A 25,998-nucleotide genomic window follows, 5' to 3' on the forward strand; every position below is an offset into this window, starting at 1 on the left:
AAGATTAGGACAGATGCCTTGGTTGTGAACTGAAAATGAGAATGAGCATTGAATGCCAAGTTAAGGGTCCTATCATCACAAGGTTGAATGATTGTTCATTTGAAACTTCTGCTTGGAAAGCTTGACTTTGAAGTCTTTATGAATTAACTCTGGTGAGCTGATCCTTTGAAAGAATTATTTAAAAGGCTGGGACAGAAAGAAGCCACTTGATCCTCCATTAGTATAAAAAAAAACTACTTGGTTTACTGCTAAACAAGAGATTCTGCAAATCCAGAGCAACACATATGAAATGCTGGAGGAACTCCACAGGTCAGGCAGCATCAATGGAAGTGGATGAACAGTCAATAGACAATAGGTGCAGAAGTAGACCATTCGGCCCTTCGAGCCTGCACCACCATTTTGAGATCATGGCTGATCAATTACTATCAATACCCGGTTCCTGCCTTGTCCCCATATCCCTTGATTCCCCTATCCATAAGATACCTATCTAGCTCCTTCTTGAAAGCATCCAGAGAATCGGCCTCCACTACCTTCTGAGGCAGTGCATTCCAGACCCCCACAACTCTCTGGGAGAAGAAGTTTTTCCTTAACTCTGTCCTAAATGACCTACCCCTTATTCTCAAACCATGCCCTCTGGTACTGGACTCTCCCAGCATCTGGAACATATTTCCTGCCTCTATCTTGTCCAATCCCTTAATAATCTTATATGTTTCAATCAGATCCCCTCTCAGTCTCCTTAATTCCAGCGTGTACAAGCCCAGTCTCTCTAACCTCTCTGCGTAAGACAGTCCAGACATCCCAGGAATTAACCTCGTGAATCTACGCTGCACTTCCTCTACAGCCAGGATGTCCTTCCTTAACCCTGGAGACCAAAACTGTACACAATACTCCAGGTGTGGTCTCACCAGGGCTCTGTACAAATGCAAGAGGATTTCCTTGCTCTTGTACTCAATTCCCTTTGTAATAAAGGCCAACATTCCATTAGCCTTCTTCACTGCCTGCTGCACTTGCTCATTCACCTTCAGTGACTGATGAACAAGGACTCCTAGATCTCTTTGTATTTCTCCCTTACCCAACTCTACACCGTTCAGATAATAATCTGCCTTCCTGTTCTTACTCCCAAAGTGGATAACCTCACACTTAGTCACATTAAGCGCCATCTGCCAACCAGTTTTCTATCCATGTCAATGCCTTCCCCCCGATGCCCTGAGCTTTGATTTTACCCACCAATCTCCTATGTGGGACCTTATCAAATGCCTTCTGAAAATCAAGGTACACTACATCCACTGGATCTTCCCCGTCTAACTTCCTGGTTACATCCTCAAAAAACTCCAACAGATTAGTCAAGCATGATTTACCCTTGGTAAATCCATGCTGGCTCGGCCCAATCCTATCACTGCTATCTAGATATGCCACTATTTCATCCTTAATAATGGACTCTAGCATCTTTCCCACCACCAATGTCAGGCTGACAGGTCGATAGTTCTCTGTTTTCTCCCTCCCTCCTTTCTTAAAAAGTGGGATAACATTAGCCATTCTCCAATCCTCAGGAACTGATCCTGAATCTAAGGAACATTGGAAAATGATTACCAATGCATCCGCAATTTCCAGGGCCACCTCCTTTAGTACCCTAGGGTGCAGACCATCTGGACCTGGGGATTTGTCAGCCTTCAGTCCCATCAGTCTACCCATCACCGTTTCCTTCCGAATGTCAATCTGTTTCATTTCCTCTGTTACCCTATGTCCTTGGCCCATCCATACATCTGGGAGATTGCTTGTGTCTTCCTTTGTGAAAACAGATCTAAAGTACTCATTAAATTCTTCTGCCATTTCTCTGTTTCCCATAACAATTTCACCCAATTCATTTTTCAAGGGCCCAACATTGTTCTTAACTATCTTCTTTCTCTTCACATACCTAAAAAAGCTTTTGCTATCTTCCTTTATATTCCTGGCTAGCTTGCGTTCGTACCTCATTTTTTCTCCCCGTATTGTCTTTTTAGTTAAGTTCTGTTGTTCTTTAAAAACTTCCCAATCATCTGACCTCCCACTCACCTTAGCTCTGTCATATTTCCTTTTTTTTTAATGCTATGCAATCTCTGACTTCTCTGACAACCACTGTGGCCCCTTTCCCCCCTTTGAATCCTTCCTTCTCTGGGGGATGAACTGATTTTGCACCTTGCGCATTATTCCCAAGAATACCTGCCATTGCTGTTCCACTGTCTTTCCTGTTAGGCTATCCGTCCAGTCAACTTTGGCCAGCTCCTCCCTCATTGCTCCATAGTTTCCCCTGTTCATCTGCAACACTGACACCTCCGATCTGCCCTTATCCTTCTCAAATTGCAGATAAAAACTTAACATATTATGATCACTACCTCCTAATGGCTCCTTTACTGCAAGATCGCTTATCAAATCCTGTTCATTACATAACTCTAAATCCAGAATAGTCTTGTCCCTGGTCGGCTCTCGTACAAGCTGTTCCAAGAATGCATCCCGTAGGCACTCTACAAACTCCCTATCCTGTGGTCCAGCACCAACCTGATTCTCCCAGTTCACCTGCATGTTGAAATCCCCCATAACTACTGCAACATTACCTTTGCCACATGCCAATGTTAACTCCCTATTCAACTTGCACCCAATATCCATGCTACTGTTTGGTGGCCTGTAGACAATGTTTCAGCCGAGACCCTTCATCAGGACTTGGAAGGAAAGGGGAAGACGCCAGAGAAAACAGGGTGGAGGGAGGGGAATCAGGTCAAGCTGGAAGGTGATGGTGAAGCTAGGTGGGTGAGGGAGGATGTGGGGTGAAAGAAGTTAAGATGTGATTGGTAAAGGGCTGGAGAAGAAAGAACCTGATAGGAGATGGGAGTGGACCATGGGGGGGGGAGGAGGAGGGGCACCAAGAGGAGGTGATAGGCAGATGAAGGGAAGAGGGGCGGAGTGGGGAATTGAAGGAGGGAGAGGGAATAATTACCAGTAGCTGGAGAAATCGATATTCTTACCATCAGGATGGAGGCTACTCTGACAGAATTTGAGGTGTTGCTCCACTAACCTGAAAGTGGTCTCAACGTGGCAGTAGAGCAGGTTGTGGACCAACATGTCGGAATGGTAATCGGGATTGGAATTAAAATGGTTGGCCATTGGGAAATCCTGTTTTTTGTGCATGGAGCGTAAGTGCTGCTACTACCTGTTGCTCAGTTCATGGTTAGAATCCTTCAATTGTTAATCCTGGTACTTTTATAAATATTTAATCGAGAAGTTGCTTTGAAACTAATGTACCAAAACGAATAGCTTTAATGTAAGCAACACACACACAAAATGTTCGAGGAACTCAGTAGGCCAGGCAGCATCTATGGAAAAGAGTATAGTCAACGTTTCGGGTCGAGACCTTTGTCTCGGCATGAAACATCAACTATACTCTTTTCTATAGATGCTGGCTGGCCTGCTGAGTTCCTCCAGCATATTGTGTGTGTGTGCTGCTTGGATTTTGAGCATCTGCAGATTTTCTTGTGTTTGTGATTAGGCTTTAGTGTGATTTCTCTTTCTCAATCAGAAAGGACTTGAGATGCAATATCATACCAGTTTCATTGCTCTGGAATTGGACCTAGTCAGACCACCATGTTTCCAAAGGTTTTGGCATGGTTGAAGGTAGTGAATCCTGGCTTCGCTCTGGGCCTCCTCCTCTGACGGAAGGACGGTATCAAGCAGGAAGACTGGTTGTGTATTTTATAAGCTTGTTTGGATGCAACTTTCAGATTCAGCAGAGGAATGTTAGTTTTGGGGTGGGGGTGGGGGGGGGTTGGGAACAACTGGAAGTAGTTCAGTTACCTCTGCCAGCAATGGAGTTGCGTCTATTTATAGTGCTGCTGCTGCATGCAAGCAAGCAACAGGGCGGTAATGTGAAAAGGGCAGTTAGCCAGCTGTGTCAGAGGCTGATGACTGCCTGCCTGCCTGCCGATCAAATGAGTGAGCGGTCTCCGCCGCAACTTTAACCTGGCTGACTTGGGGCGAGTAGGGGGTGACTGGTGTGGCAGGGGTTAACTGTAATTCGTTTCCTTGGAGGGGAGGGAGTTCCAAAGGATGAATTGTTTGTTTATGCGAAAAGTGGATTTGTCCAGAGCAACGTGGGGCGGGACCTCCACCGTGAGCTGGGGCTGTTTGTTTAAGAAATTTGCCAGTGAATGGATGATTCATGCAGGGGTGGGGCCTTGGCACTGTGCTGTACCAGGCTCTCTATTTTTTTCCCCTTTTTATCCCCTCCCCCTCCAACACTTGCAGCTTCTTGGCAGGTGGCTACGGGCACCACAGGGTCAGTTAGTCCATCAAAGCACCAGAGGACTTCTGAAATCAGGTGAGTGCTCTCCTCCCTCTGACTTTCAGGAACTAATTGACGGCGAAGCTGTGGTGGCGAGGTGTGTGGGGAATAGGAAAACTCCGCCGGCTTCAGTGTACAGGCAAGAAAGTCTGTTGCTTGGGAGAGAGGGGAAGAAAAAACAGGAACAGCCTGCAATGGAGTAGCGTCGCAGTGGAGGGAGCAGTTTAAGTTTGCCCAAGTAGGTGATAATCGCCACAATGATCCTGCATTGTAACATTCCAGAGTCGGGGCTGTTTGCTTTAACATTTTCAAAAGATTATGTCTGGCAGTACTTGTGAAGGCTCGGTTGAGGTTTCAACGGTAAAGTTTTTCGGATCCGTAAACTTGTGGCTTCGGTGAGAAACCTGGTGGACCATGTTTCATTATGTGGGTACTGTTATCTTCACCTTCGATTATATATCAGATTCTTTTGTTCCCTTATAGAGATGGTTGATAGCTGTCTTGAACTTATCGAACACTTTTTGACTTTGGGAAGTTCCACTTTTTTCTTCTTCTTTTTCCCAGGCAGTTGGGTACTTTGAATAGCAAATGTTGTAGCAGCAGTGTGATGATCAGCAGTTAATGTGCTTCAGTAAAGCTGATTGTTGATTAGGCTGTGTGGAGAAGACCATAAGATATGGGAGAAGAATTAGGCTGTTTGGCCCATTGATGGCTGAATTATTATCCCTCTCAACTCTATAATCTGAAGCCCACCAACCTCCACTTTAAATATACCCAAAGACTTGGCCGCCACAGCCATTTGAGACAATGAATTCCATAGATTCACCACCCTCAGGCTATAGAAATTCCTCCTCATCTCTGTTCTGTAGGCTGTGCACTCTGCTCCCAGACTCTCCCTAGGAGAAGGGGGAAAGTCTTGCTCTTGTGAAGTGTTTTCCTGGAGTCTACTCATCCCAGCTGACAGGGCAGAAAGATCTTTTATTTGAAAGTCAGCAACCTTCCAGCAGTTCACCTACTTTTCTTTGGTGTCAACCTAGAACCTCTGGCCATGGGGATCGAACCTACCTTGTTGAATGCACAATCACCATCCTCTTTTTCATCCATTGGTAGTTCAATGAATGGCTACACATGAATCTTTGTATAGTAAGGTGATGAAACAATCTATTTAGGGAAATATTGTACTCTACTTAACTCTACCCATGTATGCAAACAGAAAGTGGGTTGCTTAACGAATACCTGTGTTAGGTATTTGTAGATGGGAGAGTACACCTGCCTGTGGTCGGGTTCATTCTGGTAGGGTAAGTGTAAGGTGTGACTGATCACACTAAACCTGTTTATCTACATTTTGGGCATTCCTTGCACATTGAGGTGTGTCAGACTGGCCTCTAGTGACCGAGTGACAGGTTGACAGTCAAGTCACCCTAACCTGGGCCCAAGTTGCTGGATGATGCCGGAGTGCTTTGTGTTCATTTCCTGCGATGTGGTTTTAGAACCGGCGTGTTGTCAGAGCTGCTCCAGGTAAACTCGGTTCTGTGTCACAGGCTGTTTATGGTTTGATCAGCAACCAAGCAGGTGTGCGTGGTTACATTTGACAGATATGGCTGCGATAGGGCTGTGGGCTGCCTTTGTAATTCTATCCGTGTGGCCTACTTTAAATCATTGTCTGACTCCTTGTAGGCATGCATAGAAAAACTGCCTGCAATTTGACTCTTCAGGCTTCAAGGGGATATTGATGCAAGTAAAGGTCTTATAACTGCTGTGTTCAGGATCTGCTGGAACAATTTGTGGGGTTTCTCTCTTGAAAAACTAGTACTTAGGATAATGGTTTCTCTATAATTGTACTCGATGTACCTGTTAGATCTGCCACTTCAGACTGGTAGAACCACTATTTCCCATTATGATGGAAAGTGAAGCTACGTGGTTTGATTTGTTCTGAATTAACAGTTAGTAGTTGCTTTACTTCACCTTCAAACTATTTCTGTAATGAGCTACCTGTCGTGGGCCACTTCCTGGTGAAAACACTTTGCCACAAATGCCTCCCTGGGAATCGCTGCTAGAAATGTTTGTGCTGTGTGCTTTGATGTTGTCACTACTATTTCTCTTGTGTCATACTTTGAAATGTTAGATGCTTCCTGATTCCAGTAAGATTTGAAAGATAAGTGGATCCAACGTACCCTGGATGCTCCCCCAAAGGAGGGAGCAGCGATTGTTGTATTGATCTTGTGTTACGTCAGTGGTATGTTATGAGGCCTGTTCAGTTGCACTCGATCTCAGCGTGGTCTAACACTGGGTGGTGTTTCTTGGAGCAGGTGTAGCACAGCAACAGCAGGGAACAATGGACAATTTTCATTCCCCCCCCCGGATAAATCAGGATAAGGGGAATGCTAAGGGAATCAGACTCTTCATTGGTTAGATCAGTATAGTTGGAAGAATCTTTGTGGTTATGTATGACATGAGATTGGAAAAAGATACCAGGAATGCTTTCAGTGTCTTTTGGATTCCATTTGTTCCAGCATGAAACATGGTACTTTTCTCTTCGAAAAGCCAACATTAATTGCTTGGCAGGAATCCAGCTGCCTTGCATGTGCATGAGGTGCTATGGTTTTCTTAGAACCATCTCCTTGTGTCTGAAGTACTTTAAGCTCTGGACAGAAAGGAAACAAAAGTTAATTTCAATAACTAGGTTTAAACATTTTGGGACTGTAAGGTTCGCCTGCAGATTTTAAAGACATTTGGATAAGTACATGGATAGGTAGGAGTTTAGAAGGAAGTGGGCAAGTGGGACTAGCTTGGTGGGACCATGGTTAGCATGGATGAGTTGGGCTGAAGGGCTGTTCCATGCTGTATTACACTGACGTGTATTTGCTTGCTAATTCTGGGAAAATATCTCCCAAGCAGATAAGAGCAGGGTGTGATGGTTGTGGATTGGCTAAATCACCAGCACTGAGTTTTGGAATTTAAATTTGCTTAATAACTCAGGCATTGATGATTAAAATTTGGTTTTGTAACAAGCTTCAAAGTATGTTATCAAATGGATGGTATATCACCATCCATTACTTTTTGAGTTTCATTTTTTTGTAGGTGTTCATAGTAGAACAGAAAAAAAATTGTAGCATCAATGAAAAAATGCACTCAAACTAACTATCAAAGTGCTGAATAAGATAAACTGAGCAAATACAAAAAAGTACACCAAAAAACACCAAGAACATGAGTGGTGGAGTCTTTGAACTGATTCCATAATCTGACTCATTTTCAGAGTTGAGGTGAGTGAAGTTATCCATGCTGGTTCAGGAGCCTGATGGTTGAAGGGTAATGACCGTTCCTGAACCTGGTGGTGTGGGACCCAAGGCTCCTATACCTCCTTCCTGATGGCAGAAGATGGCATCGGGGCTGGAAATCTGCCATCTAAACCTGGTTTGGTTTGTGACTGCGGTTGACTCTTAAATATCCTGTGAAATGGCCAGTGTCTCTCTGCTCAGGCTGCTGTGGTTGGACTGTAAATGCTACTGGTGTGATGGATTTCCAGTAATTAAAGAGTATGAGAAAGGGTAGAGGGAATGAACAAACGGGAAGGCAGGGCAAAGGTTTGTGGTGAAGTGTCCAAAAGAGCTGTAAGGGTACATGTAACATCATCACGGCTGCTCAGTGGACGACATGAGAGGATCTGAAATTATACAGGAAGGCGGTAAAATGCATAACTGAAAAAAGGTGTAGTAGTTAGTGTAATGTTACGGCAGTTCAATTCTGCCGCTGTCTGCACTTGGCTTTCCTTCCGGTGCTTTGGTCTCATCCCCATCCCATAATCCAAAGATTTAGAGGTTAATTGGTCACATGGGTGTAATTGGACAACACAAGCTCAATGGGCTGGAAGGGCCTGTTACTGTGCTTTATCTCTAAATAAATAAAAACTTAAACACTGTTTGGAATATTGAAGAAGGTAGACAGGAATGGTATAGAGGCTTCATTTAATATAAGAGGTGAATATTCATACAGTGTTGCAGATCGTAGTTTCCTAAAGTTAAGTGAGTTCCTATCATTTTCAAGTTACTGGAATTATTTTTTGGGGTAAAAATGTCTTATTGCAAGATAATTTATTGTACCTGTGCCGTTTTGGTGGAAGTTGCCTCCGTACCGATTGTAGCTGCATAGTCTGAGTGAGGACACCTTTCCAACGTCCTTCTGTTGCTGTTGCTCCCACTGGAGCTTGGCACTTGCTGCGGTTATATCACTTCGGAAGGATGTAATGTTGAGGCTTTCTAAAGCACTGGTGAGGCCTCACTTGGAGCATTGAGAGCAGTTTTGGGCCCCTTATCTTAGAAAGGATGTGCTGAAACTGGAGAGAGTTCAAAAGAGGTTCATGAAAATGATTCCAAGATTGAAAGGCTTGTCATATGAAGAGCATTTGATGGCTTCAGGCCTGTATTGACTAGAATTCAGAAAAATGAGGAGTGACCTATCGAATGGTGAAAGGCTATAATAGAGTGGATGTGGAGAGAATGTTTCTTATTGTGGGAGAGTCTAAGACCAGAGGACACAACCTTAGAATAGAGGGCATCCATTTAGAATGGAGATGAGGAGGAATTTCTTTAGCCAGAGAGTGGTGAATCTGTGGAATTCTTTGCCACAGTCAGCTGTGGAGGTCCTGTCTTCATGTATATTTAAGGTAGAGGTTGATAGATTCTTGATTGATCAGGGCACAGAAGGATACGGGTAGAAGGCTGGAGCTTATGGCTGAGAGAAAAATTGGATCAGCCATGAGGAAATGGTGCCACAGACTCAATGGGCCAAATGGCCTAATTCTGCTCCTATATCTAATAGAAGTTTGCTATTAAGGACAAGTCCAAAAAAAATCAATCATCTTGTTTTGCCTAGCTTTGAATCAGGGAATTTTCTTTAAAAATGTATTCATTTTAATCAATTTTTAATAACTCTTTCTTGACATTAAATCATTTTGTCATTACACTGGTGGACAACAGTTAGTTTCATGGAGAGGAATTGAATTCATTGCCATCTTTTGTCCTTTTTTTTAACTTATACATTGAGAATATCTTTGAAAGCTGGTAAGTAATTAAAACTATCTGTAGTTGCAACTGATTTTGTTGGGAATTCCACTTCACAGCATTCTTCTTAACTAACACAAGACTGGAAATTTCTGTATTCAGTACGCACCAGAAACTCCAGCAAGGTTCATTTATTATCAAAGAATGTATAAATTATACAAGCTTGAGGCAAGAAACCCATAAGATCCCAATTAAGAAAAATAAAAAACAAAAATAGAAGACCAACACTCGATGCACAAAAGGGCTGGGGGGTGGGGGGGGAGAAAATTCACAAGCCATGCAAACTATTGAACTGGTCTGTGACATTCTGAACCAAAATTGAATAATTTATCCCTTTTCTACTAGATAGTTCATTCTATTTCAAATGTTGAGTGTAGAGCAGACCTACATGTATGAAACTGACTAATATTCTGAAGTACAGAAAGCACATGTAACTTTGAATCAACTGACCTTTATTTTATTTTGGAGTTGAATATTTTCATTCCATCCCTGATTAGTGATGAACTGTTTCAGCATTTTGATCTTTCAACATTAAACATGCTTAAGAAGTTCTCAAAATAAAACCTATAATCAAATGCTGGACTTTTTAATTCAAAAATTCCTGTTTGGTTTTTAATTTCGTGTGCAAGAACCATATAAATGATGGGTTGACAATTTAATCCTGTGTGATGCATGGGAGACGTAAGTATTTATTGGTCGTTTCTTAACTGTGGGGTTCATTTGTCTTTACTCTTGAAGTTAAATTCTAGCACTTTTTTTTCTGACACTAGTAGAGTTTAAGAGTTTTGGCTAGTGTGCTCTACTTAGAATTTTGTGCAGATTCGGCATGTCATCTAAAACTTTGTGAAACTTCTGTAGACATGCAGTAGAGAGTGTACTGGCTGGTAAGGGGATGCCAATGCACTTGAATGGAAAAACCTACAAAAAGTAAGGGGTACAGCTCAGTCCATCACAGGTAAAGCCCAGTCCACCATTGAGCACATTTACAAAGAGTGCTGTTGCAGGAAAGCATCATCCATCATCAAGAACCTCCATAGTCTAGGCCATGCTCTCTTCTCGCTGCTGCCATCAGGAAAGGGCGTACAGCAGCCTCGAGTCCCACTTCACCAGACTCGGGCACATTTATTACCTCTCAACCATAAGCTCTTGTACCAGAGGGGATAACTTCATTCTCCCCAACACTGAGAGCACTCACTCTTATGGGCTCTACAACTCGTGTTCTCAATATTTGTTTGTTTATTGTTATTACTTTTTGTATTTGCACTTTGTTTTTTACACATTGGCTGCTTGTCCATCTTTGTGGTGTTGTTTTTCATTGATTTTGTTTCTTTTTATGTACTGGGAATGCCTGCAAGAAAAAGAAACTCAGGATAATGTATGGTGACCTGTGTACTCTGTTAATATATTGTCTTTGAGATTTGAAATGAGGGTAGCTATTAGTTGCAATCTGGACTTGTATTTGTTCCCTTCATATTTGAAATTTATTAGTCAGCAGACGGGATAAAGTAAACCTCTGTCTTCTCTACACCAACCCACTACTTTCCTGCTTCAGATTTAAAGTAAATGTTTAAAATGCCTGAATTCTGTACTTTTCCACTGTTTATTATGCTGATCTATTTCTTCATAGGATAATTGAGAATTATAAGTTGAATAAGTTTTTTTTTTACCAAAGTGAGGAAGGGCCCTCTTGACTGGTCTTCAGTGTTACTGACCGGTTCTTTAGGTTTTCAACAAACTCTCCCTAGAAATTTTGTTTGTGATTGGGTGGTAACAATTCATATACAAAATAGAACCCTTAGATCTATATGTTTATTTTTGCTTTTCCCAGGTCCAAAGGAAGCTTTTTTGTTTTGCCCATGTTTGGAATTTGATGTTCATCTATCCCGGGTCCTCTGCACTTGGTTGTGTTTGTATTTGGAGAGACTAATGACAAAAGAGGAGAAGCAAGTTCATTTTGAAATAACTAAAAAAAGGACCCTGTCTCTTCAGAAGAGACGCACAGGAAGATTCTACAGAAAGTGGTGGATACAGTCCAGCCCATCATAGACAAAGCCCTCCCCACCAGTCAGCACATTTACAAGGGGCACTGCCACAAGAAATCACGACCCCCACCCCCCCCCCCCCCCCCCCCCCCGCCAACCATCCAGGCTTTTAAATCCCTTCTTGCTACTACCATCAGTCAGGAGGTATTAATCAGAACACCACCAGGTTCAGTGAAGTTATCATTCTACCACCATCAGGCTCCTGAACTAGCATGCTTACCTCAACTATCAACTGATTCCACAACCTATTCAAGGATTCATGTTCTCAGTATTAATATTTTTATTTGCAAAATTTGTCTTTGCTCATGGGTTGTTTGCCAGTCTTTGTTTATGTATCATCTTTCATAAATACTCTTGTATTTCTTTAATTTCCTGTAAAGTCTGCAAGAAAATGAATTTAAATGGAGTATGTGGTAACATATGCATATTTTGATAATTTACTTTGACTTTGAAAATGAAATTATCTTTTGAGTCAGCTGATAGGGCTGAGAGGATGTGAAATTTAAAATTTTAAGTGTTGCTTTCAATTAATACATTAATAGTCATTCCTGCCTGGACAAACATGACATGGGAAACTTGAATTTGTAATCGTGTTGTTACTATGTTTCAAAAGCGTATCCTAGCAATGGTTTACCAGTATCCTACAGCTTCCTTTTCCAAGGTAAACCTTTCCCACACAAAGCTGTGTTCTTGGATCCATGGTGTACACTATCCTGCTCTACTGTTTTTATTTGGATCGTCTAACGAGTAAGAATATGGAGATTCATCTGCATTCAAGAGTGCTTTTAGTTTGATCTAGGAAGGTTTGTGAGTTGATGGTGGACTATGAGAACTGGTCTGGTTCGACTGACATGCCACATGATTGAGGAGTCGCTAACAATTTAGGCTTTTTTTAAACTTTCAAGAGCCCTTCCTCTTGACTCACCAAGTACTTCCTGTTTCTTCTCCTGTTGTACAGGAATGGGTGGTTCTGTAAGATTTATCTGTCTGCTATCCTTTGATAAACTGATAATTGTTTTATACTTAACATTTCTCTTGCATGACGTTCGATATTCGAACTCTAAAGGAAGAAAACTTACAAACATGGGTCAAAAATTGAGAGGAAATTCAGAGTGAACTAACAAAATTCTTTAGAATGTGGAACTGCAAGTTTCAGCAAAAACGTACGGATGTATGTAAGGGGAACTGGGAAGGAATCGGACGTGCCAGAAGTGTTAGATGAAATAAGGTAGGATGCTGCTTGTGTGGAACTGGATTAAATGGGTAAACAAACACATGATTTTGACGATGCTTGAAATAAAGAGTAACGCATAGAACTCAGCAGGACAGGCAGACACAAAACGTTGACTCTTTTTCCTCTCCATAGAGCAGCCTGACCTGCTGAGTTCCTCCAGCATTTTAAGTGTGTTAAAATGGATTAAATGGGTACTTTTCAACTGTACTTTTTTTTAATGGTACATATCCTTGTGTTGCATCCTTGCTTTAAGAAAATGGAACTCAGTCACTTTAACCATAGTGGTGAGAATTCATTTAAAAACCCTAGGGATAAAATTAACATATGTTTGAACATGTATGAATTGACCATAGAGAGCCAACATGGATTTGTTAAAGGGAAATCATGTTTGACTATCATTTTTTTTGCCTCTCAGGGAATAGAGAGCCATAGAGGGGAAACGCACATGGATTTACATTTGATAAAGCCTGTCATCAGAAATTAAGCCCGTACAATGAAAGGTACGGTGGCAACATAGATTGAAAACTGACTGGAAGCTCACTAGAACAGTACAATTTCCAAATTTGTTGATGGCACAAATTTTGATGCACCATGAACTGAGAGCACACGTGCTATATTAAAAAGGTATATAGATGTGAATATCGGGTAGAAAAAATATCTAAGGCATTACTCAACTAAAGAGCTCAATTAAAAATGAGATTCTAGTGGTAAGAGATTTGGGTTATACGTGTACAGGTAAATGAAAATAGAAGGATGTGTTGAGAAAGTATGCAAGTTCCTGGGCTTGATAAATAATGGCAAAGAACAAAGTCAAAATAAACCTTTATGAAATATAGATTGGCCATGAATGGATTATGTCCATTTCTGGGGAGAGGTTTTGGAGAAGCTGCAGAAAAGATTTGCCAAAGTGATTCTGAACCTGAGGGACTTTAATCATGAGGCTATATTGGAGAATTTGGGGCTCCTCTGCTTGGAGTAGAGGGGATTGTGAAGGGACCTGATTGCTCCTTTATCTATATATTGTTGTGTAATGGAACAAAGCCTCTATTCTGTAATTCTGGCCAATTGAATCACTGTCTGCTCTTGAAGCAATCCCGTCTATTCTGACATTGTTCAGTTCCTCACAGGTTCTCCTGCTCCCACCTATACCAGGGGTACTTTTTTCAGGAGTCAAATTAATCTACCAACCTGCACAGCTTTGTGATGTGCTAGGAAACCAGATAATCAAAGCTCAAAGTACATTTTTATTGAAGTATGTATACCATGTACAACCTTGTGATTAATCTTCTTGCAGGCAGCCAAAGAAACAATAGAATCCACAAAAACCGCCGCACAACGAAGACCATCAAGCACTCAATGTGAGGAAAAAGAACAAAATCGTGCAAACAATAAAAAAGTAAACAAATAACACAGAGAGCATTGACCAAGAGTCCCCGAAAGTGAATCCACAGCTACAGTCAGGTCACCGCTAAGGCGAGTGTTTATGGCTGCAGGCCACAGCTGCGACGTCAGTTCAGTGCTGAGGTGAACGAGGCCTGAAGGAGCCTCCTTACTGGAGGGTGAGGCAACCATTCAGAACGCTGTCCACCATAGATCTGCAGAAATTGACAAGAGTCTTGAACATGCCAAGTCTCCTGAAATTAATGAAGCAGAGCTGCTGGCTTGCCACCTTTGTGATTGCATCACTGTGATGGCCCCAAGATAGATTCTCGGATCTTGAAGCTGCTCACCCTTTTTAACCCAGACCACCCGTAAAGGATTGATGTGTTCTCCCAACTTTCTCTTCTTAAAGTCCACAATCAATTCTATAGTCTTGCTGATGTTGAGTGGGTCATTGTTGTTGTGACATCACTCAACCAGTTGTCCTATCTCATTCCTGTACCCCAACAAGTGTTGTCATCAGCTCATTTACAGATTGCATTTGCGCTGTATCTATAGAAACAGTCATGAGTACAGCGAGAGTAGACCTGTGAGCTAAGCACGGTATGAGGTATACCTATGTTTATTGTCAGGCAGGAGGAGATGTTCCCGATTTGCACTGAGTTGTGGTCTCCTTATTTAGGAAGTTGAGGATCCAGGTGCAAGAGGAGATAAAGGACCAGGTTTTGAAGCTTGATTGTAAATACTGAACTTGTTCTTTCTTGTGCTGGCCCTATTCGAAGTTACAAAGTTGATCACTCCTGACAATCTGACTGTGGATTGTCTCCAATGCTCAGTTGGTTGTAGTTGCTTTCAACCTCTTGGTGCCCACTGAATATATTACGTTGAGCTGACATTAACAAGTCCAAGCACTAATTGGAACTTTGGAACTCTTTTAAATTGTCTTCACTGCATAATTGCTCAAGGCATCCAGCATAATCAGAATTTGACTGAGTGATTCTCAGTTCACCTTTTGCAGTGAGATACATTGCATTGAGTGGACATCAATAAGTCCATGTTTGGAGAAACTTAAGATCACTTCAGGCAAGTAAGATGTGCTTTTGTGAGACTGAGATTCCATGAGTCTTGGGAAAGTGCATTTGTTTATGGAGTTACTGAAATGGCTGAATCAAATTTGGATTGCATTGGAGGCCTTGAGCAGTGATGCCTGGGATTGTATCCAGGATGTGGCAGAGGACATCGACAGATACAACAGAACCGAGTGTTTGGGACAATTCAGGGATTGATGGGATGACGGGATCTGCTTTCTAACTTTCAACATGGACAGCATAAGAAAGTATACTAATTGAGCATTTTTCAATGATGCTTCACTGAACTGGTTGACTTGTGTATCTGAATTGTGTCTCTTCAAACTGATTGGTAATATGAAAAAAAATATTCCTATTGATCACTGTGTGAATGATGCCCTAATATTGGACAACTCAAATGAAGTGTAAAGGACATCCCACTTTTCCTGACTTGTTTAATGCCTTTCTATGCAGTAATGACTTCCATTGTTGAAGGTCTTTCTTTGAGGCCAACATAAGTAGCTCTTGCTATCAGGTCATGAACAGTGCAAACCCATGGCTTTCAAAAAAAACGTGCTTTATATTCTTGAAAGATGCATTCTTTGTTGAGATATTCAGTGTGTTTCAACTTCTGTACCTGGGAGCATCAACATATGCTCACACTTTGAAAGCTGTGCTTGTTTTTTTTCTCTTTTTAAACTATATCCTCACCCCAAGTCACATTTTTGTCTTGGATTAGTTGTGAACTTTTCCTTGACCACTCTTCTGGAGTGTAACTTCATCTGATAGACACTGTGAGCTATGGGCTACTGGATATCTCTTAAGATCCCTTTAGTCCACCTGACCAATAAGTAGCTTGTTGGGACAGGTCTTGTACACCCCAAGGCATGGATGTTGACACAATCTCTTCATTGCCTAGTGCTATGACATTTTTTTCCTCAAGCACAGTCTCTCATTCTGTGCAGAAAATGCCGTGAAGGCTAATATGTGCCATGATGAGTGAACAGCCCCATCTATTTTCACTGGCAATCCGACAGTTTTAACTCCCCCATTACAGAGTCACTCATGCACTGGCACCCTGTGTCCTTTTCCTCTCTGAATGGAAAGTATTTGAGGTATTAATGGCTGAGGCCTGTCTTTGGCAAGAATGATGAATATGTCTGTTGTGTCCACTATTCAGTTGTATCGCACTAGGTTGCCCCCTTGCTACTCCCTCCACAGCACCTTTGCTGGATTAGCATCTGGAACTCGGATTGCTGTTTATTTAAGCAAGTAACAGTGATGGAAGTACTAGTAATCTGCTGGAGGAATGTTGCTGCAGAACTTCAAACCAAAATGTTGACCATTCCTTTTCCTCCCACACGTTGCTACTCAACCCATTGAGTTCCTCCAGCAGATGTATTTACTCCATGTTCTAGCATCTGTGGTCTCTATGTTTACAATGATGGTTTCTCGTCATAATCGACATGTAATCACAGCAGTGGATGGTGCTGCACATATATCAAAACCACACAAATTTGAAGGCTATAGATAAGGGTGAGTGCAAGCAGGCTTTTTTCCACCGGGGTTTTGGTGAGACTAAATTAGAGATCATGGGTTAATGGTGAAAAGTTTAAGGGGAACATGAGAGAGAAACTCTTCACTCCGAGGGTGGTGACAGTGTGGAGCAAGCTGCCAGCACAAGTGGTGGATGTGGGTTCGATTTCAACATTTAAGAGAAATTTGGATGGGTGAGGTATGGAGTGTTATGGTCTTGGTGATCTGTGTCTGCACTCAGTTTTCAAAGGTTCAGTAATGTGTTTGTATAATTCAGTCCATATAATTAGAGGGAAGCACTGTCGGTGGGGGGGTGTTCATTACCAGAGGCTGCAGAATGAAGGTGATTGGAAGAGCGAACAGGAGAGATAACTTCAAAATGATTTTGATCTAGAATGTACTGCAGGATTGTGATTGTGCGTCGAGGTAGGTGAGGCAGATGTAATCATGGTGTTCAAAAGGGTTATGTCATGAAAAGAGTGAGATCTGGCAGGCCAAGAAGGGATGAAAATTTTCTTGTACAGACTCAATGGGTTGAATGGCCTGCTTCAATTCGGTAACCTTATAATTCTGTGGCATTTTTCATGTGGCTTTTACAATGTTGCAAAGCACTTTTCAACGAATTTACTTTTGATGTGTTGTCATTGTAATAATAACCTGGACACAAGAATTTCCCAGGCAAGTAAACGGCTAGATAAAATGTTGATTGTGATAAATATTCACTAGAGCAGATAGGAAGATTCCCTTGCTCCTCTTCAAAATATTGCTATGGTGTCTTTTACTCAGAAGAGTACGTGTGGCCCTAGCCTTAACTTTGTCGTTGGAGAGACTGCCTGGCAGTGAGTTTGGCATTCACTCAGTACTACACTGGAATGAGGCCTTCCGTTGGTCGGGGTTGAGCGTGGATGTTGCGTCCCAGCTGCCTATATGATACACAAGCCAGTATGTAGGCCAGGGCAGTACGATTTGGAGAGAAAGCTGTTGCTCCTGCAGTAGGCTCCCGCAGCTGTTGGATCGATGCAGTTTGGCACCAGTGACCTCGCAGGAGTTGCTGGTCAACTTCAAACTGGATGTAGGACTGCCTTAGGGACTCCAGCTCTGGATTTTCCCTAGGGGTTTACTCCTGAAGCCTTCCCCATGTAGGTATAGCTGCAAGGAAGTGGAGGTTTGAGATCAGTTTTCCTTTTAAATGTGCTGTCAGCCATGGCTGACAAGCCCCCAACTGCCTGAAGTGACTGGTTTTAAGACACCAGTAATCTGCCTTTGCCCCTTCTTCTGTCTGTAGAAGTGGTGGGCTTAGTAACCAAGCCACATGTGAGGGTCAGGAGCTGGACTTGGTTGTCAGAGGCTATTTGAGATGCACACCATTGGCAGCATTTAATAGGTGGCAGAAGCTAATCCCCACTGCCACCCCCTGGCTGTACCACCCTTAAGGAACCACGGCACTAAAATGACAGCCTGGATTTTTGCTTTGAAGTCCCTTGGATCTGGCAGCGTTCTGATGCCAGGGCAAGACGGCTGCTAAAAGAGCCCCAGCTGATACTCAGTGTAAGGCATTCAATGTAAACACTTGTAGAATGCAACATTCTTCAGCCGATAAAATGTTGTTTTGCTGCCTTTTGCTTCACTGCCTTTCTCCCCCATACCCTCGAGGGATTCAGCTCCACGGGTGTCCTGAAACTATTCCTTCTTTGGCAGAATATTGAAAATGGAATGCCTTCCTTTCCTCCACTCGGTCGTGCTAGACCAGAGCTGTGTTTGTGAGAAAGTCTGTCCCCTCCTTCCCCTAAAATTACACTACGTTAAATGTAAAATTTTGAAGTGCATTTTGAATTTGGTGCAGTTTTGTTTTTCTGACACTGAGCCTCACTCTGGCATCTTCCCCCTTCCTTTCCAGTCCTGAAGAAGGGTTTCGGCCTGAAATGCCTACTCTTTATTTCCATAGATTCCGCCTGACCTGCTGACTTTGTCCAGCATTTTTTGTGTGCTGTTCTGAACCTTATTGTAATTTTGTATTCGGTGTCTGTTTGAATTTGTCATCGTTTTGGCGCTTGAAAAACGCAACCTGCTTTTTAAACTTGGTGAGACATCTGGAAAGATAAACTACTTTCACTGTACAACACAGATAATGAAGCTTTGTTTACTCTGCATCCAGTTAACTCGTATTAATGACTCGTATTAATCTATTGTCTTGTACCGTCTGCACTTTAGATCTCATAGGATTAATGTCATTTATTGGTTCCATTGTTGAATGGATGGTATGATAACACTGATTACAATGTTGGCATTTAAAGGTAGTTCTCCTTAAAGGAAGATGGGGATTGAGAAATAAAAGCAGGAATAGGCCACCAGGCCTCTTGAGCCTATTTTGTCATAGCTAATCCTGCATCTCATTCACTTTCCCAGTAGATTCAGATTTATTTGTCACACGTGAAATGTACAGTGAAATGAATCTTTTTGCGTGAGCAGCTGGAATTTGTTGGTGTCTGCCCACAAGCGTCACCACATTTTGGCACTCAATGCTCGGCAGAACAGCCACATCAAAACAGCAAAGCCTTCCGCCCTACCAACCTGTACACATGAAAAGTTCATAGAACCCTATTGTGTTTTGCAATTAAGATTGCTCATGTTTCACTGCTCTATTACAAGATTTTAGTTTAATGAGTTGATTTTTGACTGTTAAAACTCGGGTAGGTTTGTATGTAGACTGGTTGTGGAGCTATTGTTAATGAAACAACTGGATGCAGTTTGCATGTAAAGTTGATAAAGTTCACAGGCCGCACTTAATTCATCCTAATGAATGTAATTTATTTTTTGAACTATTCTTCCTAACTCCGCAATTCTTCTGCAGTTGCATCTATTTTCACATGCACTAGTGTAGAGGGCATGCATGAGGCCAGGGCTGGATCTGGAGGTCTGCAAGGTGATTTACACCCTTTCCTCATTGTATGCGGGGGATACGTTCCTTGCAGTCGACACATAATGTGAATAATTATTTAAATGGAGAAAATAGGGATGTGTTCCAGAGGGCTTCCTGAATATGTTTTATCTGTAATTTATTCACATTTTCATACCAATACAACACAAAATCAGTACGACAAGGCAACATTCATATTACAGGCAGTCCCCGGGTTATGAACGAGTTCCATTCCTGAGTCCGTCTTTAAGTCAGATTTGTACATAAGTCAGAACAAGTACATCTGGTATTATTTAGCGTCAGTCAAACATTTGTCTTGGTGTATATAGTAAATATTTTACTTATCTATGCATATAAAACACTTAAGAAACGTATGTATTCCAATAATTAAACCACTGTGTTGCTTAGTAATAATTGTAGCTTTCATCAGGGCAGGGCCTTTCACATGCTCCATTATTCTCACTTTATCCTTTAAAATTGTTCCAATCATTGACCGACTGTAGCCTAACGCTTTTCCAATGACCGATGACATTTCACCTCTTTCCAAACGCTTTATTATTTCCACAATATTTTCAATTGTGATCGCTTCCTGTCAATGGAACAGAAACACTGCGGGCAGCAGGTCCTGAGCTCCGTCGGGACCACAGCACTGAATTCCCCGGGTCCTAAAGTCCACCACACTGAGACAGGTTAAATGGGTCATGTAGGGGCTGTGCTGGGTTTGATCCTCCACAATATTCCGCGTGGGAATTAAAACTGGAGGTGGCAGTGTTTTTTTTTATGAGGTTGAGTTGCGAGCTCGACATCAACCCGGCACGGATGGACAGCGCGCTCGGGAGCGATCTGTCACTGGATCGGACTCGGGAACCTCTGTTCTCGAGCCTAGCGCTGATCTCACTGCGCCACCAGCTGACTGAAAAAGGGAGGGGGGCCAGGTCAGGGTGAATCTTGCTAAGAAAAATTTAAGCCAGATACAAAGTTACACACTCAACACAGTGTCAACAGCAACAACTTAAAATGGCTTAAGGCGTCGCAATCGGACTTAAAATGGCGGACGGCATTCTCTTTCCTCGGTTCGTTGTTCGTAAGTCGGACGGTCATAACTCAGGGCTACCTGTATATTTCATCAATTTAAGGTCATATTCAATGTAATAAATCATAGAAAGTTAACATACTAGGGTGTACAGTACTCACTAACAGTGGCAGGTGTGTTCGCTCTGGGAGATGAGTGGTTGTTGTGGTGTCAGGCAGCTTTACATGGATAAGGTGCATGGTTGTGGGTCGACAGGATCATCAAGCACAGTAAGGGGTGAAGGAAGACTCACAGAACTCTTAGAACTGCCGGCAGCAGGAGATGACACCGGTTTGAAGAAAGTGCTGAGGGTTGTTTGCTTGGTAGCATTTTGTTTTTCAGCGTAAGTTTGCTTGTAGGGAAGAAGTGTTGACGGCAGGGAATGATTGAAATGCTGACTTTGTTCTAAACTTGGGTCCATGTCCATCACCATTTATGCCAAGTGTTCCGACTTCCACCATTCCCTCACCGTTGGTAACCTCCCAGGATTTTCAAAATTGTGTTGCTTGCAGCATCTGAGAGATAGTTCGCCATTAAAAAAAAAATGCCTTGAATGTGGATCACACCTTGGTCGAGTGGTTGAATCAGCGATGTTGTGTTAGGTGGCAGGAAATGCACTGTTATATTACGATGAATGCTGACCAAATGTTTAGGATGGGCTGGTGCATTGTCAAGTAACAAAATAACTTTAAAGACAAGATTCTGTTCCCGGCAGTAGGGTCCCAGAGCTGTGTTACCTTTACCTGATGCCGTGCTGTTTATAATTTCCAACTTTTTTCAAGTGTTAAAGTGGTTCTCTGCCGCTTGGCTGATGGCCCAGGACATGACATCAGATGTTTAGGAGGCATAGTTAAATATTTCAAGCACAAATTCACTGCACCGTAGGTAAAACCAACAAAAGTTTAAGAGCGCAAGATCACTCATCCACACCTTGCCAAAACCGATGCGAGACTAGCGGGAGTGAGATTGTGAGGCGTGCGCATATGACTTGTATTGGCGGGAAAGTATTGCTCCTTGCATAACTGAGTTTTGGTTGCATATAAGGAGATGTTGGTAGAAATAGGTTTCTCGCATAACTGTGAATACGCAAGTCTGAAGACGCATATAATGAGGATTGGGTGTACATCCAATGCAAAGTGACTTAATTGCTCCAGTTCAAGGACAATTACGGATGGGCCATAAATTCTTCTTTGTGTATCTGTATTATATATTAAAAAAATGCACACTGCTAACTGTCTATATTGAGGACTTGATGTATGAAGGTATTTCTAATATCAATCTTAGTCACCTTTATTTTAAACCTGGGCATAAGTCTTCCATGTAGCTCTATTCCCTGACTGGGTATTAATCCTGTATTCTATTGATTTTAGTGAATCCATGTGGCCAGAAAAACTGAGATTCCGGAATAGTGAATAGGGTAGCATGCCCTGCAATATTATTTGATCACCCCGTAATCAGGAGAGTTGCTGTTTGCATGAGGTTTTTCCAGGTGTAAGAGACTTAATAGATTCCTGTCACAGTCCAAGGACATCAGTAATAATAATTGGGCTGGGCACTTGGTCTGAGTTGAATAGAAAAGTGAGATGGATGGGAATCTGTGCACAAGAGATCACTTGCAGATGGACAGTATGCAAAGATAGTGGCCAAGCCAAAACCTCTGCCACCAAAAGATGTATGGGAACCTGAAGTAGCATGTTACCTGCCAAGCTGCACAGCATCATGAGTAGGAAAATACCATTACAGGTGTCCCCCACTTTACGAATGTTCGCTTTATGCCACTTTGCTTTTACCAAATACCTACATTAGTTAATCTGTTTGCGCAGTACAAAGAGGATTTTCTCTTTTACGAAAATTTTTCCTATATAAATTAATGGTTCTTTGCTTAACGCCATTTCGGTGTAAGAAAGGTTTCGTAGGAACGCTCTACCTTTGTAAAAGGAGGGAGGGGAACACCTGTATTGGGTTTGAGGCCAAGGACTTCCTCTACAGGAGCATTTTTGGAAGTATCGTCAACAGGAGGAATGCAACAGCTCAAGAAGACGAAGCATTACCATTATCTCCAGGACAATTTTGTGTGTGTGTCTGTGTATTTACGCGCACGCGCACACACGCACACACACCCCCCCACCTTGTTGGTGTTGATTACATGAAGGATGGATCACGATACGAATTGTACCTTTATTCAATTTGTCCTATTTATTTTCCAGATTTCTATGCAAACCACTGCCCCACTCAGGAGATAACTATCGAAATTGGGTTCCTCTTGGTGCTTGAACCTGTGGTCGCAACCTTGTACAGCATCTAAACAAGTTAGTAGTTATTTATTACTTGTGGGGTTGGAATTCCTCAGACTGCTTCGCAAGCCACCTTTCATTTTCACTTCTGGAGAATGGGGCTTCAGCATTAAGGAGTTGACTGACTTTTAAAGTGGTTGTTGATCATGTTGAACTTTTATTCTACTTTTAAGGACAATAAATGGCCTCCTGTGTTAATTTGTTTGTTTCCAATGTATTTTCCATTCTTCTGAAGGGGAAGGCAATCCAATCAAACCAGAGAAATCTGAGACAGTGATATTATGTTCATTTCCTTTCATTTTCTCTTTTTGCTAACTTTGTTTATCCCTGAATTTCCATTTCCTCCATCAGCACTTTTTGCTCTTTCCTTACACCTTCCTTTTCCCTCTCATTTCACTCTCCTCAATGTTCACTCTTGGCTTTGCAAATTGATTCTTGTGTCAAACGTTTGAAGTCATTTTCATGATGGATGCTGATAATTGACCTAAAATAAATGTGTTGGATGTTGGCATTAACATAAAACCTTAGATAATTTTGTTTACAGGACTGATTTAATTTTGTATTTTATACATCTGAATTGTATCTATGGAAAAGAGTAAACAGTCGATGTTTCGGCCAGAGATCCTGCATCAGGACTCTGAAGGGTCTCTGCCTGACATGTAGACTGTTTATACTTCTCCGTAGATGTTGCCTGACCTGCTGAATTCCTCCAGCATTTTGGGTGTTTCTTTGGATTTCCAGTATCTGCAGATTTTCTCGTGTTTGTCATTCTTCTGTTTTAATTTCAGATTCAAATCTGATCTCCTTTCAGTGAGTCCACCGTCCTGGTCTTTTTCTCCACAGCATCCGCTTGGACCTGCTGAATAATTGTACCATGTTGTTAAACTTCGGGAAAAATCAAATGACTTCATTCCTCTGTTTTCATCTCCTGGCTACTGCCCAAGTCTTAACCAGAAGCTCAGCTGAGCTTCTAATTCCTTGTCTATAGGCCTTTTGGTCATTGTAAATTGTCCTGTGATGAGGCTAGGGTGGAATAAGTGGGCTGCTGGGTGATTTAGTTTGTTGGGCAGGAAGAGCCTGTTCTGAACTGTATTTCTAAATAAATAAGATGTGCCTTAATCCAACCTTGGGCCTGTCATTGCTGAAGCTTTGTTAGGCTTATGACATTGTGTACTCGCTATTTCAACAGTCTTCTGCCACTCTCCTCATAAATGGATCTTTTAAATATTGTTCCTCTTATTCAACCAATTTTTTCCCCCCAGATTTATCATTGTTGTGCTTGCTGAACTAAATTATCCATTCCCCAATTGTGTTTAAAGAAAAAATGCAGATTGATGAAACTTATTGCTCTTCAATGTTTGCTTTGTCTTTTATTATCAGACATTGATTCAGTTGTCTCCTTTTCAAAAGACAGTTCATGAAATTCCTGCTCATTTTGAAAATCAAACTCACAGTAAGAGTGTTAACATTGATTCAAATGCTGCTTGTAGCTTGGCTTAAATTTTATTGTGATTTGTTTATTGTAATGGCCGTATAAAATGTTGACTTTTAATACCTTTTGTATTGTATCCCTTAGGCTTTGGAAGTATCACTTTGAAACGCAACAATGTTGGCGGAGGTAGGGTCACGGGTTGCCCAGGTTTACGAGGTGCTCTTAAAAGGAGGTGAGTCATTGACACTGTGTAATCAATGTTCGATAGTCTTTGGGACAACTCTCGAAGAACAAAAGCTAATCGAGAAAAGAGCCCGGATTCCCTACATTTATTTGGGACACTATGCCGCTTAATTGGTGCAGGAAGCTTGCTGAACAGTTTCTAACTGGCACCAGTCACGTGAATTTGCATAGCTGTTAGACTCTGCACTTTTACAGTGCAGAAGCTCTTGCACTGGGACAGTTCTACTTCTTGACTTTGGAGGTTCAGTCTAGTGGTGTGAGTAGTCATCCTGACTTGGAATGTATCTTGGTTGCAGTGGATAACAATGATTACTTTTGTGCCTTGTCATGTGCTTCACTCTCCACAAAGCATGACAGAACCAGCATCTTGGCTGTTTAGGACTTTATTCCCTGGAGCATAGAAGAATGAGGGGAGATTTGATAGAGTTATATAAAATTATGATGGGTATAGATAGAGCGAATGCAAGCAGGCTTTTTCCACTGAGGCTAGGGGAGAAAAAAACCAGAGGACATGGGTTAAGGGTGAAGGGGGAAAAGTTTAAAGGGAACATTAGGGGGGCCTTCTTCACTTCTTCTATTGGTGTGAGTATGGAATGAGCTGCCAGATGAAGTGGGCTCACTTTTAACATTTAAGAAAAACTTGGACAGATACATGGATGAGAGGTGTATGGAGGGATATGGTTCAGGTCAGTGGGACTAGGCAGAAAAATTGTTCGGCACAGCCAAGAAGGGCCAAAAGGCCTGTTTCTGTGCTGTAATGTTCTATGGTTGGATCTCCCTGTTGATTTTATCCACCCAGTATGGTAGAGCTGAAGTTGCATGTTAGGACAGGCATGTCCCTATCTCGCTGGGGTATGAGGCCTGTCAGCTATCTTCACCTGGTTTGGTCTGCCTGTTAAAGCAGTGTACCAGCGTGTGGCCGCTGTCACGTGCAAACAGCTACTTGGAGCCACAGGTGAAAGATGAGGTCCAGAAGGGACCAAGGGTGAGTGAGCTACCCCAGAATGGACAAAAAAGCCCCCTCACCAGAGGTGTATCCCTCCCTAGATCACCCATACATGGCAGCCAACACTGTAAAAATTAGCAACTAATCAGGAACTAATACAGTTTTATAGTACTGTAATAACGTTGGTAGTGTTCTAATTTTTTCTGTATTTCATTTAAATACATAATCTGTTACTCAATTCAATAGCAGTTTGTTTTTTTTTATACCATTTTAACAATTTCCATGAAACTTGGGTTAATTGGGGCAGCAACTTAATTGGGCCAAAATGTACTGTTTCAAATGTGTGCTTATAACCAGAATCAATTATATTTAACTTTTGGTGATTCTACTGATATCTGATCCTTGGTCTTGAAGTACATAATCAACCATGATCTTATTGAAAGGTCTCAGGGCTAAATATCCT

At 42.0% G+C, this 25,998-nt stretch overlaps 1 protein-coding gene across 4 annotated transcripts in view; it reads left to right on the top strand.

The window, feature by feature from the left end:
• The window catches only part of LOC140736833 (very long chain fatty acid elongase 1-like), a 94,640-nt gene that overhangs the window by 33,203 nt on the left and 35,439 nt on the right, over window positions 1–25,998 (top strand). For 2 of the 4 annotated variants that reach the window (XM_073062791.1, XM_073062793.1), the window contains exons 2-3: window positions 22,828–22,929; window positions 24,491–24,578. In XM_073062791.1, coding sequence (XP_072918892.1) covers window positions 24,521–24,578 — 58 coding nt within the window. In that variant the 5' untranslated portion in view covers window positions 22,828–22,929; window positions 24,491–24,520. Of the gene's footprint in view, window positions 1–4,192; window positions 4,349–4,422; window positions 4,551–22,827; window positions 22,930–24,490; window positions 24,579–25,998 lie in introns of those variants that run through there. The other 2 variants (XM_073062790.1, XM_073062792.1) reach the window with 2 other exon arrangements.

The sequence above is a fragment of the Hemitrygon akajei genome, chromosome 12, assembly GCF_048418815.1.
Source record: "Hemitrygon akajei chromosome 12, sHemAka1.3, whole genome shotgun sequence".
Taxonomy (NCBI): domain Eukaryota; kingdom Metazoa; phylum Chordata; class Chondrichthyes; order Myliobatiformes; family Dasyatidae; genus Hemitrygon; species Hemitrygon akajei.